Source organism: Triticum aestivum, chromosome 6B, assembly GCF_018294505.1.
Source record: "Triticum aestivum cultivar Chinese Spring chromosome 6B, IWGSC CS RefSeq v2.1, whole genome shotgun sequence".
Taxonomy (NCBI): Eukaryota; Viridiplantae; Streptophyta; class Magnoliopsida; order Poales; family Poaceae; genus Triticum; species Triticum aestivum.
This window is the reverse complement of record NC_057810.1, coordinates 38,769,999-38,785,653: the sequence shown is the minus strand read 5'-3', so window position 1 is coordinate 38,785,653 and position 15,655 is coordinate 38,769,999. Positions and strand designations below refer to the sequence as shown.

At 49.5% G+C, this 15,655-nt stretch overlaps 1 protein-coding gene across 1 annotated transcript; it reads left to right on the top strand.

Annotated features, from left to right (window-relative positions):
• The first annotated feature begins 1,771 nt into the window (after nucleotides 1-1,771).
• On the top strand, nucleotides 1,772-4,395 carry LOC123133347 (coniferyl alcohol acyltransferase-like). The gene is made up of 3 exons (XM_044552838.1): nucleotides 1,772-2,810; nucleotides 3,830-3,858; nucleotides 4,286-4,395. The coding sequence occupies exons 1-3, from the start codon at nucleotides 2,011-2,013 to the stop codon at nucleotides 4,393-4,395; spliced, it is 939 nt and encodes a 312-aa protein (XP_044408773.1). The 5' UTR covers nucleotides 1,772-2,010.
• The last annotated feature ends 11,260 nt before the right edge of the window (nucleotides 4,396-15,655 follow it).

Genomic DNA, 15,655 nt, shown 5'->3' with positions numbered 1-15,655 from the left:
GTGCGGGGTATCATCTAGTTTTTATAGAAGGAGCCCACCCCGGTGAGATTGACCCCGGTCTGCAAGGAAGCGGCACTACGCCCTTGCCACTTGCTAGTGCCCAGTCCTCTTCCGGGACAAAGTTAAGATCATAAACAGAAGGTCTGACAAATGCTACTCCATTAGTCAATCATGTGAATTCGATCTTGTCTTATTGATTGGGGTATCCAAAGAGAAACTCCCGCCAAGGTACAAAAGATTCCACAATTTTCATAAGTTTAGACATTGACCTGATCCGAGTCCGGTAGTCGCCAATAAATTTGCGTGGATCCACTAGCAAGCTTTTGTTAATCACAAGGTCAACTTGTGGTACCCTTACTATTTGCCAACCACTTGAAGATCAATAATCATCCTTGGCATTGCATAGGGTTGTATTCCCTCCGTCCCAAAATAAATGTCTTGAGCTTAGTACAAATTTGTACTTCCTCCGTCCGAAAATACTTGTCGGAGAAATGGATGAAAATGGATGTATCTAGAACTAAATTGCGTCTAGATACATTCATTCCTTCCACAAGTATTTTCGGACGGAGGTAGTATTAAAGATAGTACAAAGTTGAGACACTTATTTTGGGACGGAGGGGAGTATACAAATGGGAAAAGTATATTTTTCGTCCCCCAACTCTTTCGAAAATATAGAAAAGGTCCCTCAACTGTAAAACCAGCAAAACTTAGTCCCTCAATTTTTTAAACCGGATAATTTTAGTCCTTCATACCACCTCCGGTGGTTTCTATCCTACATGGACGGTGGTTTTGTGTGGGACCCTCCTGTCAGTTTGTGAAGAAAAACATTAGAGGGATCCACCCACTTGTCAGTCCTATTAGTGGTTGGAAGAAAGAAATAAGAGAAACAGTCAAATACGCAGCAGTGAGCCCGTCCACAAGCCAGTTCAGCCCAGAGCGATTTGTGTTCAGCAGATAAACTGAAGTTCTGTTATACGTACTAGCATGTACGTATCACGAATTCACGTTACCCTGTGGGCTTGCGATATGCGTGCGCCGTCCGCGTGCCGCTATCCGCAGTCAACTACAGCGGCTCGAACTCGTCGTGGACGTGGTGCGCGACTAGACCCGCATGTCAGCGTTGCTCTTCTACTGGATGCTGCACAAGGGCTACTACATGACAGATGGCGCAAAGAATAAATCCTGTGGATATCCATGTCAACGTAGTAGCTCGGTGTTCGAGATTTGTTGGTTAGCTTGAGTGTGCAACTGACGCCACGTCTGGAGTTCGAAACACCTCTGTGATCTTGGGTGACAGGTCAAGTTTTGGACAAAAACCATGTCCACGTCAGACAAAACCGTATGATGTGGTACGGGGACTAAAGTTATCCGGTTTAAGAAGTTAAACGACTAAAGTTATCCGGTTTCATAAGTTGAGGGACTAAGTTTTGCTGGTTTTATAGTTGAAGGATCATTAATGTTAAACATAGAAAGAGTTACACGTAATTACACGCTGACTAGGATTTTTTTCCATCTACTAACCAGTCACAAACTTGCACCCCCTGATTTTCAGGGGGATGGGCCGCCTCCCACCTATTGACCAATCAAATTAACCCTTTTTGTAAATTCTTGTAACTCGTTTGTACGTGTAGCATTACTCGTATACAAATAGGTGACAGATTCTCATTTGTTACAAAAGCTGATAGCCATAACCGACGGTCAAATCTCAGACGGCAGAGAAGGGAGATAATGGCAAGCAACTCGCGCGTCCGTGTCTTGAGCCGGAGCACCGTGAAGGCGTTAGGCTCCTCCCCCGCATCCGCACCACCGCGCGTCCTCACCGTCTCCAACCTGGATCTGCTGCCCCAGAGCATCCCCGTCTCGCTCCTTTGCGCCTACCGGAGCCCCTCCTCCGGCGGCGGCTTCCGCGAAGTCGTCGCGGCCTTCGAGGCCAAGCTGCCGTCCCTGCTCGACCACTTCCTCCCCCTAACCGGCCGCATCGTCGTGGACCCGCGGTCCGGGCGCCGGGAGATGCTGCACTGCGATAACCAGGGCGCGGAGCTCGTCCTCGCCGAGGCCGGCGTGGCCCTGGCGAGCCTGGACTACGGCCAACTGGGCGCGTCGCTGGCCGAGGTCGGCATCCCCGTCAAGTACGACGCCGGCGTCGCGCTCTCGGTGCAGCTGGTGTCGTTCGCCTGCGGCGGGTTCGCCGTGGCGTGGGCCAGCAACCACGTGCTCATCGACGGGTACTCGCTGTGCATGATCGCCACCGCGTGGTCCGAGCTTGCGCGCTCCGGGGCGATCTCCGCCGCCCCGAACCACGACCGCTCCGTGTTCCGCCCACGCGCCACGCCGTCCTACAGCCCCTCGTTCGGCGAGCAGTTCACGCCGCTGGAGGGCGCGCACCTCGTCAACGCCCTGACCACCCAGTGCTCCTTCGTCGGGCGCACGTACTACGTCGAGGCGCGAGACCTCGAGACGCTGCGCGCTCAGGCGAGCCAGGACGGTGTGGTGGCCACCCGCCTCGAGGCGCTGTCCGCGTACCTGTGGAAGGCCTTCGCAGCCGTCGTGGGCGCGTCCGACGAGAGCTGCCGCATGGGCTGGTGGGTGAACGGGCGGCGCCGTCTCGCCGCGCCGAGGTACAAGGCGGCGATGCGCGACTACGTCGGCAACGTCACCACCTTCGCGGTGGCCGAGGCAGGCGTGGAGGACACCCGCCGGCGGTCGCTCCAAGACATCGCGTCGACGGTGCGCGAGACGATCTGGTCCACGGCCACGGACGAGCACTACCAGCAGCTGGTGGACTGGGTGGAGGAGCACAGGGCTACCAAGTACGTCGAGACGGCCACCGTCGGGCTGGGTAGCCCCGTGCTAGCCGTGACGTCGTTCGCGACGTTCAGTTTGGACACCGATTTCGGCTTCGGGCGTGCCGCGCTAACGATGCCCACAGGGGAGGACTGCGGTAGGCTGTGCTGTGGCTACGTGCAGATCATCGCGCGCCCGGAAGGCGACGGCTGGCTCGTCGACATGTACGTCTGGCCCAGGCTCGCCGCCGCGCTGGACTCGGACGTGCGGCGCATCTTCAAGCCTCTGACCGCTGACTACCTCGGCCTCGGTCAGTATAGCCGTCTCTGATCGCTGGGATGACGCTCATCGCACAGCGTCAACCATTACCCACGCTGAATAAACTACATGTTCGATCTGTTTACGGAGAGTTAATTGCATGATGATACCACACTTGCGCACCTACTCATGAGTCAGTACCATTGCTCGTGCATGTTGGTACCACACTTGCGCACCTACTCATGAGTCAGTACCATTGCTCGTGCATGTTGGTACCACACTTGCGCACCTACTCATGAGTCAGTACCATTGCTCGTGCATATCGCAGTTCAGTACCACTATTCGGCCTAACTGTTACAAAATGGACTGACAGCCGTATAAGTGTGTATTGACCATGTATCTGACAGACCGGGCCCACCTGTCAGGTGACACGGTGGCTAATCGGCGCGTGCCCGATGCGCTGACTAGGACGAGGCTGGTGCGGTGGGTCTAAGCTGGTTCGGTCGGCTCGGTCGTCGGTCGGTCCTCACTCTCGCTCGACCTCACTCTCGCTCTCCCTCCTCTCTCCGATTCGTCGCCGCCGCCACCACCACCACCTCAACCGGCTCGCCATCGCGCCATGGAGGACGAGATCAGCCAGGACACCAGCGTGCAATACATGAACCTCTCCGACGACGAAGCCATGCATTACCGGGTGAGTTGTAGAGCTAGGGTTAGGGTTAGGTCACTAGTAGAAAAGGGGCAAAGGTCCAGGCCGGGTCAGCTCATTAGTCCCGGTTCAGTCCAGAACCGGGACACATGGGGGCATTGGACCCGGTTCGTGAGCCTCGGGGACCGGCCGGGCCACGTGGGCCATTGGTCCCGGTTCGTGAGCCCCGGGGACCGGCCGGGCCACGTGGGCCATTGGTTCCGGTTGGTGGGACGAACCGGGACCAATGGGCCTCGTTCCTGGCCCACCACCATTGGTCCCGGTTGGTGGCTTGAACCGGGACCAAAGGCTGCCCTTTAGTCCCGGTTCATGCCACCAACCGGGACCAATCAGGTGTCTATATATACCCCCTCGCGTAAGAGCACAACGCACTGCTCTGTTTTTTCTGGCCGCCGAGGGGGAGAGGGCTTGGTGGTGCTCTAGCTCAGCTCCTATGCACACAAGGTGTTCGATGGAATGCCCGAGCCACACTACATAAGCTTTCTCCTCTCCAAGCTCGACCTCTAAGCTCCATTTTCCTCAATATTTGTCTAGGTTTAGCGGTCCGTCACGCCCCGTCCCCGTCTTCACCGCCGTTGATCACCCGCACGGATCTCATCGCCGGCACCACTGTGGTGAGCCTCTTGTTCTTATCTTCTTTCTGAAAGGAAAAATATTCTTACTTGTATGTTTAGATAGATACTTGTATTATTTTCTTACTTTTATTATTGCATCCTATATAGTGCGATGGTTTTGGTATCCGCTTCCGTCGGCCCTCGTCCTGTCTATGATTCGGATGTGGTATATATTATCTTTTCATAATTATTGGTTCATTTATTGTTTATGAAAATTATGCCGACCAACGTGACATAAATTTTATTTATCTAGGAGGTTGTTGAACCGGAAATTCCAACCGACCCTATTGTCGAGAGGTTAAATTTAGTTGAAGAAGAAAACAATTTCTTGAACGAAAAAATAAAAAAATTAAGGAGGAGAAGATGATATTGGAGTTGCATGTTGCGGATGTCGTCGATGATCACAAGATCAAGATGGATGCAATGCGCTTGAAGATTAGAAAGATTGGAAAATATGCCATTCATACCGAGGCTTGGTATCATTATGCAGTTGGTTCAGTTGTTACCTTGATTGCGATTATGATCGCATTTGTTTTCGCATTGAAATGTTTTACATAGTTTCCATGTATGGTTTAATTAATTAGATGCTCTAGAGAGCTATATGTTGTTAGATGAGAACTATGTATGTACTTTGGTTTTAATGTGATGATGAAATTCTATTAATTTGGTCACTTATTTATCTATTCATGATGTTCTGTAATGGTTTTTGACACACTTAATTATATATAATGCACGCAGATGAACTGGCAATGGATGTACGGTGACAGACAAACCTCCAAGTACATTAAGGGCGTGCATGATTTTCTCAAAGTGGCTGAGGCAAACAAGCAGAATGGTTTTATGTGTTGTCCATGCCCTATATGTGGGAATACAAAGTCTTACTCTGACCGGAAAATCCTTCACACCACCTGCTTTACAAAGGTTTTATGCCACACTATAATGTTTGGACGAGGCGCGGAGAAATAGGGGTTATGATGGAAGACGGCGAAGAAGAAGAGTACGATGACAACTATGTGCCCCCTGAATACGGTGATGCTAGTTAACATCAAGAGGAACTAGACGATGTGCCCGATGATGATGATCTCCGCCGGGTCATTGTCGATGCAAGGACACAATGCGAAAGTCAAAAGGAGAAGCTGAAGTTCGATCGCATGTTAGAGGATCACAAAAAAGGGTTGTATCCCAATTGCGAAGATGGCAACACAAAGCTCGGTACTGTACTGGAATTGCTGCAGTGGAAGGCAGAGAATGATGTGCCTGACAAAGGAATTGAGAAGCTACTGAAAATATTGAAGAAGAAGCTTCCAAAGGATAACGAATTGCCCGACAGTACATACGCAGCAAAGAAGGTCGTATGCCCTCTAGGATTGGAGGTGCAGAAGATACATGCATGCCCTAATGACTGCATCCTCTACCGCGGTGCGTACAAGGATCTGAATGCATGCCTGGTATGCGGTGCATTACGGTATAAGATCAGACGATATGACCCTGGTGATGTTGACGGCGAGCCCCCCCAGGAAGAGGGTTCCTGCGAAGGTGATGTGGTATGCTCCTATAATACCACGGTTGAAACGTCTGTCCAGAAACGGAGAGCATGCCAAGTTGATGCAATCGCACAGTGAGGACCGTAAGAAAGACGGGAAGTTGAGAGCAACAGGTGACGGGTCGTAGTGGAGAAAAATCGAGAGAAAGTACTATGATGAGTTTGCAAGTGACCCAAGGAACGTATGGTTTGCTTTAAGCGCGGATGGCATTAATCCTTTCGGGGAGCAGAGCAGCAATCACAGCACCTGGCCCGTGACTCTATGTATGTATAACCTTCCTCCTTGGATGTGCATGAAGTAGAAGTTCATTATGATGCCTGTTCTCATCCAAGGCCCTAAGCAACCCGGCAATGACATTGATGTGTGCCTAAGGCCATTAGTTGAAGAACTTTTACAACTGTGGAATGGAAACGGTGTACGTACGTGGGATGAGCACAAATAGGAGGAATTTTGCCTAAAGGCGTTGCTGTTCGTGACCATCAACGATTGGCCAGCTCTTAGTAACCTTTCAGGACAAACAAACAAGGGATACCACGGATGCATGCACTGTTTACTTGACACCAATAGTATATACCTGGGAAGCCGCAGGAAGAATGTATACCTGGGCCATCGTCGATTTCTTCCGACCAACCATCAATGTCGAAAGAAAGGCAAACATTTCAAAGGCGAGGCAGATCACCAAAAGAAGCCCGCCATGCGTACCGGTGATCACGTACTTGCTATGGTCAATGATTTACATGTAATCTTTGAAAAGGGTCCCGGCACACTAGCTGTTCCGAATGACGCTGAGGGACACACACCCATGTGGAAGAAGAAATCTATATTTTGGGACCTACCCTACTGGAAAGACCTAGAGGTCCGCTCTTCAATCGACGTAATGCACGTGACGAAGAACCTTTTCGTGAACCTGCTAGGCTTCTTGGGCGTGTATGGAAAGACAAAAGATACACCTGAGGCACGGGAGGACCTGCAACGTTTGCATGAAAAAGACGGCATGCCTCCGAAGCAGTATGAAGGTCCTGCCAGCTACGCTCTTACGAAAGAAGAGAAAGAAATCTTCTTTGAATGCTGCTCAGTATGAAGGTCCGACTGGATTCTCGTCAAATATAAAGGGAATAATAAATATGCCAGAGAAAAAGTTCCAGAACCTAAAGTCTCATGACTGCCACGTGATTATGACGCAACTGCTTCCGGTTGCATCGAGGGGGCTTCTATCAGAAAACGTCCGATTAGCCATTGTGAAGCTATGTGCATTACTCAATGCAATCTCTCAAAAGGTGATCGATCCAGAAATCATACCAAGGCTAAGGAGTGATGTGGCACAATGTCTTGTCAGTTTCGAGCTGGTGTTCCCACCATCCCTCTTCAATATCATGACGCACGTCCTAGTTCATCTAGTGGACGAGATTGTCATTCTGGGCCCCGTATTTCTACACTATATGTTCCCCTTTGAGAGGTTCATGGGAGTCCTAAAGAAATATGTCCGTAACCGCGCTAGGCCAGAAGGAAGCATCTCCATGGGCCATCAAACAGAGATGTCATCGGGTTTTGTGTTGACTTCATTCCTGGCCTTAAGAAGATAGGTCTCCCTAAATCGCGGTATGAGGGGAGACTGACTGGAAAAGGCACGCTTGGAAGGGACTCAATAATATGCAGGGACGGATATTCTTGGTCTCAAGCACACTACACAGTTCTACAGAACTCTACCTTGGTGACCCCGTATGTCGATGAACACAAGAACAGTCCGCGCTCCAAACACCCGGAGCAGTGCGACAACTGGATTACATGTGAACACAGCAGGACTTTCAGCAGTTGGTTGGAAACACGTCTCATAGGTGACAACATTGTTTGTGATGAGTTGTACTTGTTGTCCAGGGGACTATCTTTGACTATATTGATTTACAAAGGATACGAGATAAATGGGAATACATTTTACACGATTGACCAAGATCAAAAGAGCACCAACCAAAACAGAGGTGTCTGCTTTGATGCAACACCCGAGAGGGGAAAGGACACATATTATGGTTACATAGTGGACATATGGGAACTTGACTATGGACATGATTTTAAGGTCACTTTGTTTAAGTGCAAATGGGTCAATCTGTCAGGACGCGGGGTACAGGTAGACCCACAGTACGAAATGACAATAGTGGATCTGAAAAATCTTGGGTACACTGATGAGCCGTTCGTCCTATCCAATGATGTGGCACAGGTTATCTATGTGAAGGACATGTCTACCAGACCGAGAAAAAGAAAAGATAAGGAAGCGAATACATCATATGATGAGCCAAAGAGCCACATAGTTCTTGCAGGAAAAAGGGACATCGTGGGTGTGGAGGGCAAGACAGACATGTCTGAAGATTATGAAAAGTGTCATGAAATTCCTCCCTTCAAAGTCAAGGCTGACCCAAGCATCCTGATAAACGATGAATATTATCCATGGTTACGACGCAATAAGCAAATGACACAAGCGAAGAAAAAGTGAAGGCTTTCTCCCGCAACTATTATGATGATACCATGCCAACTTTGTAACAGACGAGTATGATACCATTGTCCGTTTTGTACATGCACATGCTATGTGGGTGAAATTATGATACCATGCCAACTTTCAACTTTTTCAGAGTTCATTTGAAATGCTTTAATGTCTTATGGTTCAGCCCTCATAATATCATTAATCCCGGTTCGCTCCTTGTCAACTATGTTCTCAACAAGAACACTCTCAAAAGGGCAGCCACGTGGGCCATTGGTCCCGGTTTGTATGGACCTTTTGGTCTCGGTTCCATGCACGAACCGGGACCAATGCGCCTCGCCCCTGGCCCATGATCATTAGTCCCGGTTTGTGCCACAAGCCGGGACTAAAGGGTTGGTCCTCGTTGCGCTCAGAGTTTAGTCCCACCTCGCCTACCGAAGGGCGCTCACACCGGTTTTATAAGCCCGTCCCTCTCCGCCTTGTTGAGCTCCTCTCAAAGTGAAAATAGATGCCCCTATATAGGGAATTTGACCTAAATTCATAGTGAATTTCTCTGAAATTCATAGAAATTTATTATGAATTTAGGTTGAATTTTCTCTATAGGCGCATCTATGTTCATTTTTTAGTAAAGTTAATCACAAACTTGTGATTCACATAAATTTCAAAGAATTCAAATTTTAACTATTCAAATTTGAAAACTAATGGCACTAACAGAAAGTTTAAAATTTTGCTGACCTAAAAGCAAAAATAATTAAAAAATAAAGCAAAAAACAAAAGAAAATATATAATGCAGAAAACAAAACAAAAAAACTGGAAACAAAATAAAAATAGCAACAATAAGTATTTTTTTGTAAGTAGAAACAAAATAAAATAAAGAAAGCAACAAAGAAAACAAAAAAAAAGTGTTTTCAAATTTGAAAACTAATGGCACTAACAGAAAGTTTATAATTTTTCTAAAACTAAAAGAAAAAGAAGAATTAAAAAATAAAGCAAAAAACAAAAGAAAATAAATAATGCAGAAAACAAAACAAAAAAACTGGAAAAAATAGCAACAATAAGTATTTTGTTGTAAGTAGAAACAAAATAAAATAAATAAACCAAGAAAGAAAACAAAAAAATATTTTCAAATTTGAAAACTAATGGCACTAACAGAAAGTTTATAATTTTTCTAAAACTAAAAGCAAAAAATAATTAAAAAATAAAGCAAAAAACAAAAGAAAATAAATAATGCAGAAAAGAAAATAAAAAAACTGGAAAAAAATAAAAAATACCAACAATAAGTAAAGAAAACAAAAAAACAAAAAAGTGCCTCCTACTGGCCCCCACGACCTGAATACGACTAGAAAACCAACAATGGGCAGGATTCAGCCTAATAGGCCCACAGGCACATAGAGACAGATTAGGCCCGAAAGCCTGCTTTAGAGAGGAGCCCGAGAGGGTTGGCGCACCGCACCTTATAAACAGGTGCGACTCTCTCTCAGCTAGCGAGGTGGGACTAAACTCCCACCACCACGCCGTTGTGCAAGGCCCATTGGTCCCGGTTGATGGCACCAACCGGGACTAAAGGGGTGCATTAGTCTCGGTTGGTGCTGCGAACCGGGACCAATGCCCCCCCTTTAGTCCCGGTTGGTGCCACTAACCGGGACCAAAGGCCGCCGCTTCCCGCCCTTTGGGCTGCTGAAAAGAGGCATTTGGTCCCGGTTGGTGGCACCAACCGGGACTAAAGGGTGCATTAGTCCCGGTTAGTTTCACGAACCATGACCAATGGCTTTGCTATATAAGCAAAGAATTAGCATTTTTCATTTCATCTCTGCAGTTACCCGCGCTGCCGCCACCGCCAGGCTGCCCGATTCACACCCCGCCGACGCCGTCGCCACCCCCTGTCGGCACCCGCGCCCCGCGTTGTCACCACCCCGCGGCGCCCTGACGCCGTCGCCGCGCGCCACCCCGCGCCGTCGCGGTCACCTCCCCGCGCCGCCCCGACGCCGTTGCCGCCCCGCGTCGCGCCACGACGCAGTCACCGCCCCGCCGACACCGTCGCCGCACTCCTGCTCACCCCAACGCCGCCCGCCGCTCGCCCCTTCCTGCCCCGACGCCGCCCATGTGAGCACCGCGCGCCCCTGCCGGCCCCGCCGCCGCCGCCGTTGTTTTTAGTTATATATATATATATGCTATTTTTTACATGTTTTTAGATGTTTTTATATTTTCATATATGTATGTATGTATTTTTTTAGATATATGTATTTCTTATGTATGTTCATATATGAATGTATGTATTTTTTTCAATTGTAATATGCATGGTGTTTTGAAAATACATTAATTTTTAGTACATTAATGTTCTCTAATTTAGTACATTAATTTTAGGTTAGTATCATTTTTAGAAAAGTTTTATATATTTTTAGGAAGAAGGAAGAGAAGGAAGAAGGAAGAAGAAGAAAAAGTTGTATATATGCAAAAGGTACATTTTTAGAAAAGTTTTATATATCTAGCTAGAAAGAAGGAAGAAGAAGAAAAAGGTGAGGAAAAGGAAAATAAGAAGAGGAAGAAAGGAGAAGAAGAGGAGAGGAAGAAGAGGAGAAATAAATAAGAAGAAAAAAAGAAGAAAAAAAAGAGGAGAAGAAGAAAGGAATAGAGGAGAAGAAGAAAAAATATAATATTCTATTTTTTCTTCTTCTCCTCTATTCCTTTCTTCTTCTCCTCTTTTTTTTTCTTTTTTTCTTCGATCTTCTTCTCTGTCGTCGTCGATATACCCCTCCCGATAACTTCAACACGAGGGGGGGGGTCGATATACCCCCTCCCCGATAATATTATTTTCCCATGTACATATGTCGTGTCGATATAAACTCCTGATAACTTCAACACGTGGGGGGGGGGTCGATATACCCCCTCCTCGCTAATATTATTTTTCCATGTACGTATGTTGTTGTTGTCGATATAAACCCCTCCTGATAACTTCAACACGTGGGGAGGGGGGTCGATATACCTCCTCGCGATAACTTCAACACATGGGGGGGGGTCGATATACCCCCTCCCCGATAACATTATTTTCCCGTGTATGTATCTCGTTGTTGTCGATATTACCCCCTTGAAGCATTGTCGAGGCCACCCCAAACCCTAGAGAAGCAGTGTCGAGGCCACTAATTAATATGATTCCTTACTGTGATTAGCTAGCTAGTTCTACATTTGCCACTAATATATCCATATCTGTCATGTTTGAATAATAATTGCCATGTTGTAAATATTTGTAGAAACTATGGACACCCCCCGAGACGAAGCAACAGAAGCGATGTTGGGGGAGATAATCGCACATGGAAGTGATGCCGTCTTATCGTTTCTGAACGACACCGATGGTCTGGAAGGACAGGGTCACTACAAAAAAAAGACACATCCATGACATTTTGGGCCGAACGAATTTTTTTCCTGTCATACATATGACACTTCTATGACGATAATTGTGACAAAATCCGGTATCATCATAGATGTGGTGGGATCCTACTTCTATGACAAAAAATCATGACAGAAAATGGGCTTTTCGTCCTGGGCGGGCCGGAGACGCAGCTGCATGAAATTCTTTGGGTCGTCCATGATGGAAAAACCGTAGTAGAAGCGAGGGGGAGGAAAATTTCGGGGAGTTGCCGGTTACGGTGGGAGATCGGGGGCGGAGCGATGGGCGTTTCTCTCGCACGTACACGCATGTGTGCCAGGCGTTGGCTCTAACTGAAGCCGAGCGAGGCGTCGGGCTCTAACTAAACCCGAGCGATTGCACTGCAGGCTACGCGTTACTGAACCCGAGGGATTGATCGATGGCTGTTAAGTGATCCCGATGGAGCGATTCCTTCGCTACTGCTGCTAACTGAAGCCGGTTAATGTTGCTTCTGGGATGAACAGTGAGCGTTGCGGGGGGGGGGGGGGGTTGGATGAACAGTGAGCGGTGGCGTTGCCTCTGGATGAACAGGAACCCGTGGTGTGGAGGGCTGGATGAATAGTAGACGGTGGAGGGGTGGCCGTGGAGGGGTGGTTGAACAAGACCCCGTGGTGTGGAGGGCTGGATGAACAGTAGACGGTGAAGGGGTGCCCATGGAGGGGTGGTTGAACAGTAGCCGGTGGAGTAGCACGCGGTGGAGGCTGGATGAACAGGAGCCCGTGGAGGCTGGAGGAGGTCGACGGTGGAGATGAACAGTATCTCGTGGACTCCTGTTTTGCGGTACGCCACACCCCTCCCGATGAACAGGACCCCCGTTTCGACCGTAGGAGGTCCGTTTCGTCCGTTTCGTCCGTTTTGCGGTACGCCACACCCCTCGCGATCAACAGGACCCCCATTTCGACCGTAGGAGGTCCGTTTCGTCCGTTTTGTGGTACGCCACACCCCTCCCGATCAACAGGACCCCCGTTTCGATAGTAGGAGGTCTGTTTCCTCTGTTCTGCAGTACACCAGGCCACGTTTTCATCGCCTGTTCCATCCAAGCCGGTTGGCTCCCACGCGTTCCGTTGCCTCCCGATGAACATGACGCATTCCGTTGCCTCCCCATGAACACGACGCATTCCGTTGCCTCCCCATGAACACGACGCATTCCGTTGCCTCCCCATGAACACGACGCATTCCGTTGCCTCCCCATGAACACGAGCCCTCGCCGTACGTATGCGCGACTAGGCGTTCGAGACCCCGCCCGTATGTACACATACGTGGCCGTATTTTCTTTCTTGCACCCTGGCTGCTGAACGTACGTGTACATGCTGCGTGCGCGCCTCTACTACGACATGTACGCGCCTCTACTACGACACGTGCGTGCCTCTACATAGACTAGTATATATGTACGTACAAGTTCGCGACCAGAATGACAACGCTACGTACGCTTCGACCAGGTGGGTCCCGACTGTCAGGCAGTTCCTTGCGTGCAAAAATGTAGCTGGTGGGTCCCAGCAGTCAGAGGGGCGAATCGTTTTTTTTTTGCCCGGACGCACTTCCTTTGCGTGCGAAGATGTAGCTGGTGGGTCCCAGCAGTCAGGGGGGCGAATTGTTTTTTTGCCCGGACGCACTTCCTTGCGTGCGAAGATGTAGCTGGTGGGTCCCAGCAGTCAGGTGGGTGAATCTTTTTTTTTGCCCGGACGCACTTCCTTGCGTGCAAAGGTGTAGCTGGTGGGTCCTAGCAGTCAGGGGGGAAACGTTTTTTTCGTGAAATATGGTGGCCCGTCCGGTGGGTCCCCGTTGTCAGGTGGAGGAATACTTATTTTGCGGGTAATAAGGAGGCACTTCCTTGCTGCGGCGTGGACACAGCTGTCAGCCTCTCCATGTACAGTCCACGTCCGATGGAAGCCGTTCCTTGACCATGTTGACCACGCCGCGTCGAGAGCACCAGGGCGGTGGACGACGGCGAGGCCCAGGAAGGGGACGACGCAGAGCCGGGGACGACGCGGCAGTGGAAGCCCACGCGTAGAGGAGTACGAGGGTTCACTGGTTCGCTGCGGTGTGAGGCTGTCGTCGCCGCAGAATAACAGGGGGTGTGGGTGAGTAGAGGGATGGCCTGGTCAGCGATGGGAGTAGTAGGGAGCGGTGAGGCCTCCGCCGCATCGCAGCCAGCCACGGGAGGCAGGAGCACGAGGCACGACCGACGCTGGTTCGGGTGGCTGGAGCAAGAAGACCAGAGGTTGAAGAAGCACTACGGCCATTGGATGGACATCGTACGGTCACTGGAGCTAGAATCGTGCATATTGACTAAGTTGACAAAGCCCTCCATCCCCATCAACTTAGTAGGCCCACAAGTCAGCCTGCCACCAAGGTGGGTCCCAGCTAGTCGGGGGAATATTCATTTTTTGTGCGTAATAAGGAGGCACTTCCGGTGGGTCCGAGCTGACAGTGGAGGGAACATTTTTTTCACGAAATATAGTGGCCCGCCCGGTGGGTCCCAGCAGTCAGGGGAAATGATTTATTTCGCAAAATACTGGTGGCCCGTCTAGTGGGTCCCCGCTGTCAGGTGGAGGAATAATTATTTTTCGCGTACTAAGGAGGCACTTCCTTGCGGCTGCCATGGACCCAGCTGTCAGCCTCTCCACGTATAGTACTCTTCCGATGGAAGTCGGTCATTGACCACATAGACCACGCCGCGCCGAGAGCACCACGGCGGTGGACGACGGCGAGGCCTAGGAAGGGGACGACATGGAGCCGGGCCACGGGAGGCAGGAGCAGGCGGTAGCACAGCCGGCCACGGGAGGCAGGAGCAAGCGGCATGACCGGCGCTGCTTTGGGCAGCTGGAGCAAGAAGACCAGAGGTTGAAGAAGCCGTATGGCCGTTGGATGGACATCATACGGTCACTGGAGTATTGACTAAGTTGACAAAGCCCTCCGTCCCTGTCAACTTAGTAGGCCCACAAGTCAGCCCAACAATATGGTGGGTCCTAGCTAGCAGGGGGTATTCATTTTTTTGGGCGTAATAAGGAGGCCCTTCCTTGCGTGCGGTCCTAGCTGTCAGGTGGAGGAATCATTATTTTGCGCGTAATAAGGAGGCATTTCCTTGTGTGCGGTCATGGACCCAACTGTCAGCCTCTCCTCGTACATTCCACTTCCGATGGATGTCGTTCATTGACCATGTTGACCAGGTCGCGCCGAGAGCACCAGGGCGGTTGACGACGGCGAGGCCTAGGAAGGGAACGACATGGAGCCAGGGAATACTCGACAGTTGTTTCCCACGCGGAGGAGTACGAGGGTTTACTGGTTCGTCTGCCGTCGCCGGAGAATAACAGCATGTGTGGGTGAGTAGAGGGATGGCTAGGCCAGTGATGGGAGTATGGTGGGGCCTTGAGGCCTGCACGGCAGCATAGCCGGCCGCGGGAGGAAGGAGCAGGCAGTCTCGCTGGCGCTTGTTTGAGCGGCTGGAGCATGAAGAGCAGAGATTGAAGAAGCACGACAGTTATTGGATGGATATCCAACGATCACTGATCTCGTGTGTTGACTAAGTTGACAGGCCATTGCGTGTGCGTCAACCTTTTTTTTATGAAAGCATACGCGTCAACCTGTATTTGGCGCACAAGTCAGACTCAAATCTATGGAAAACAGCATACCGCCCATCTACCATTATTTCTAATAATGTACAACCCATTTTCTAATTCTTAAGATTTTCTTGGAGCCCATCTTCTTTTTGTTAGCATTACACCCCATATTGTGGCCACAGTTAAAAAGTATACGAAATTTTGCATATTTCGGTGCGGTCAACTATTTTTAATCCAGAAATATCGATTCATATTCAAACTATTTATAAAAATAATTTATATAAATATAAAA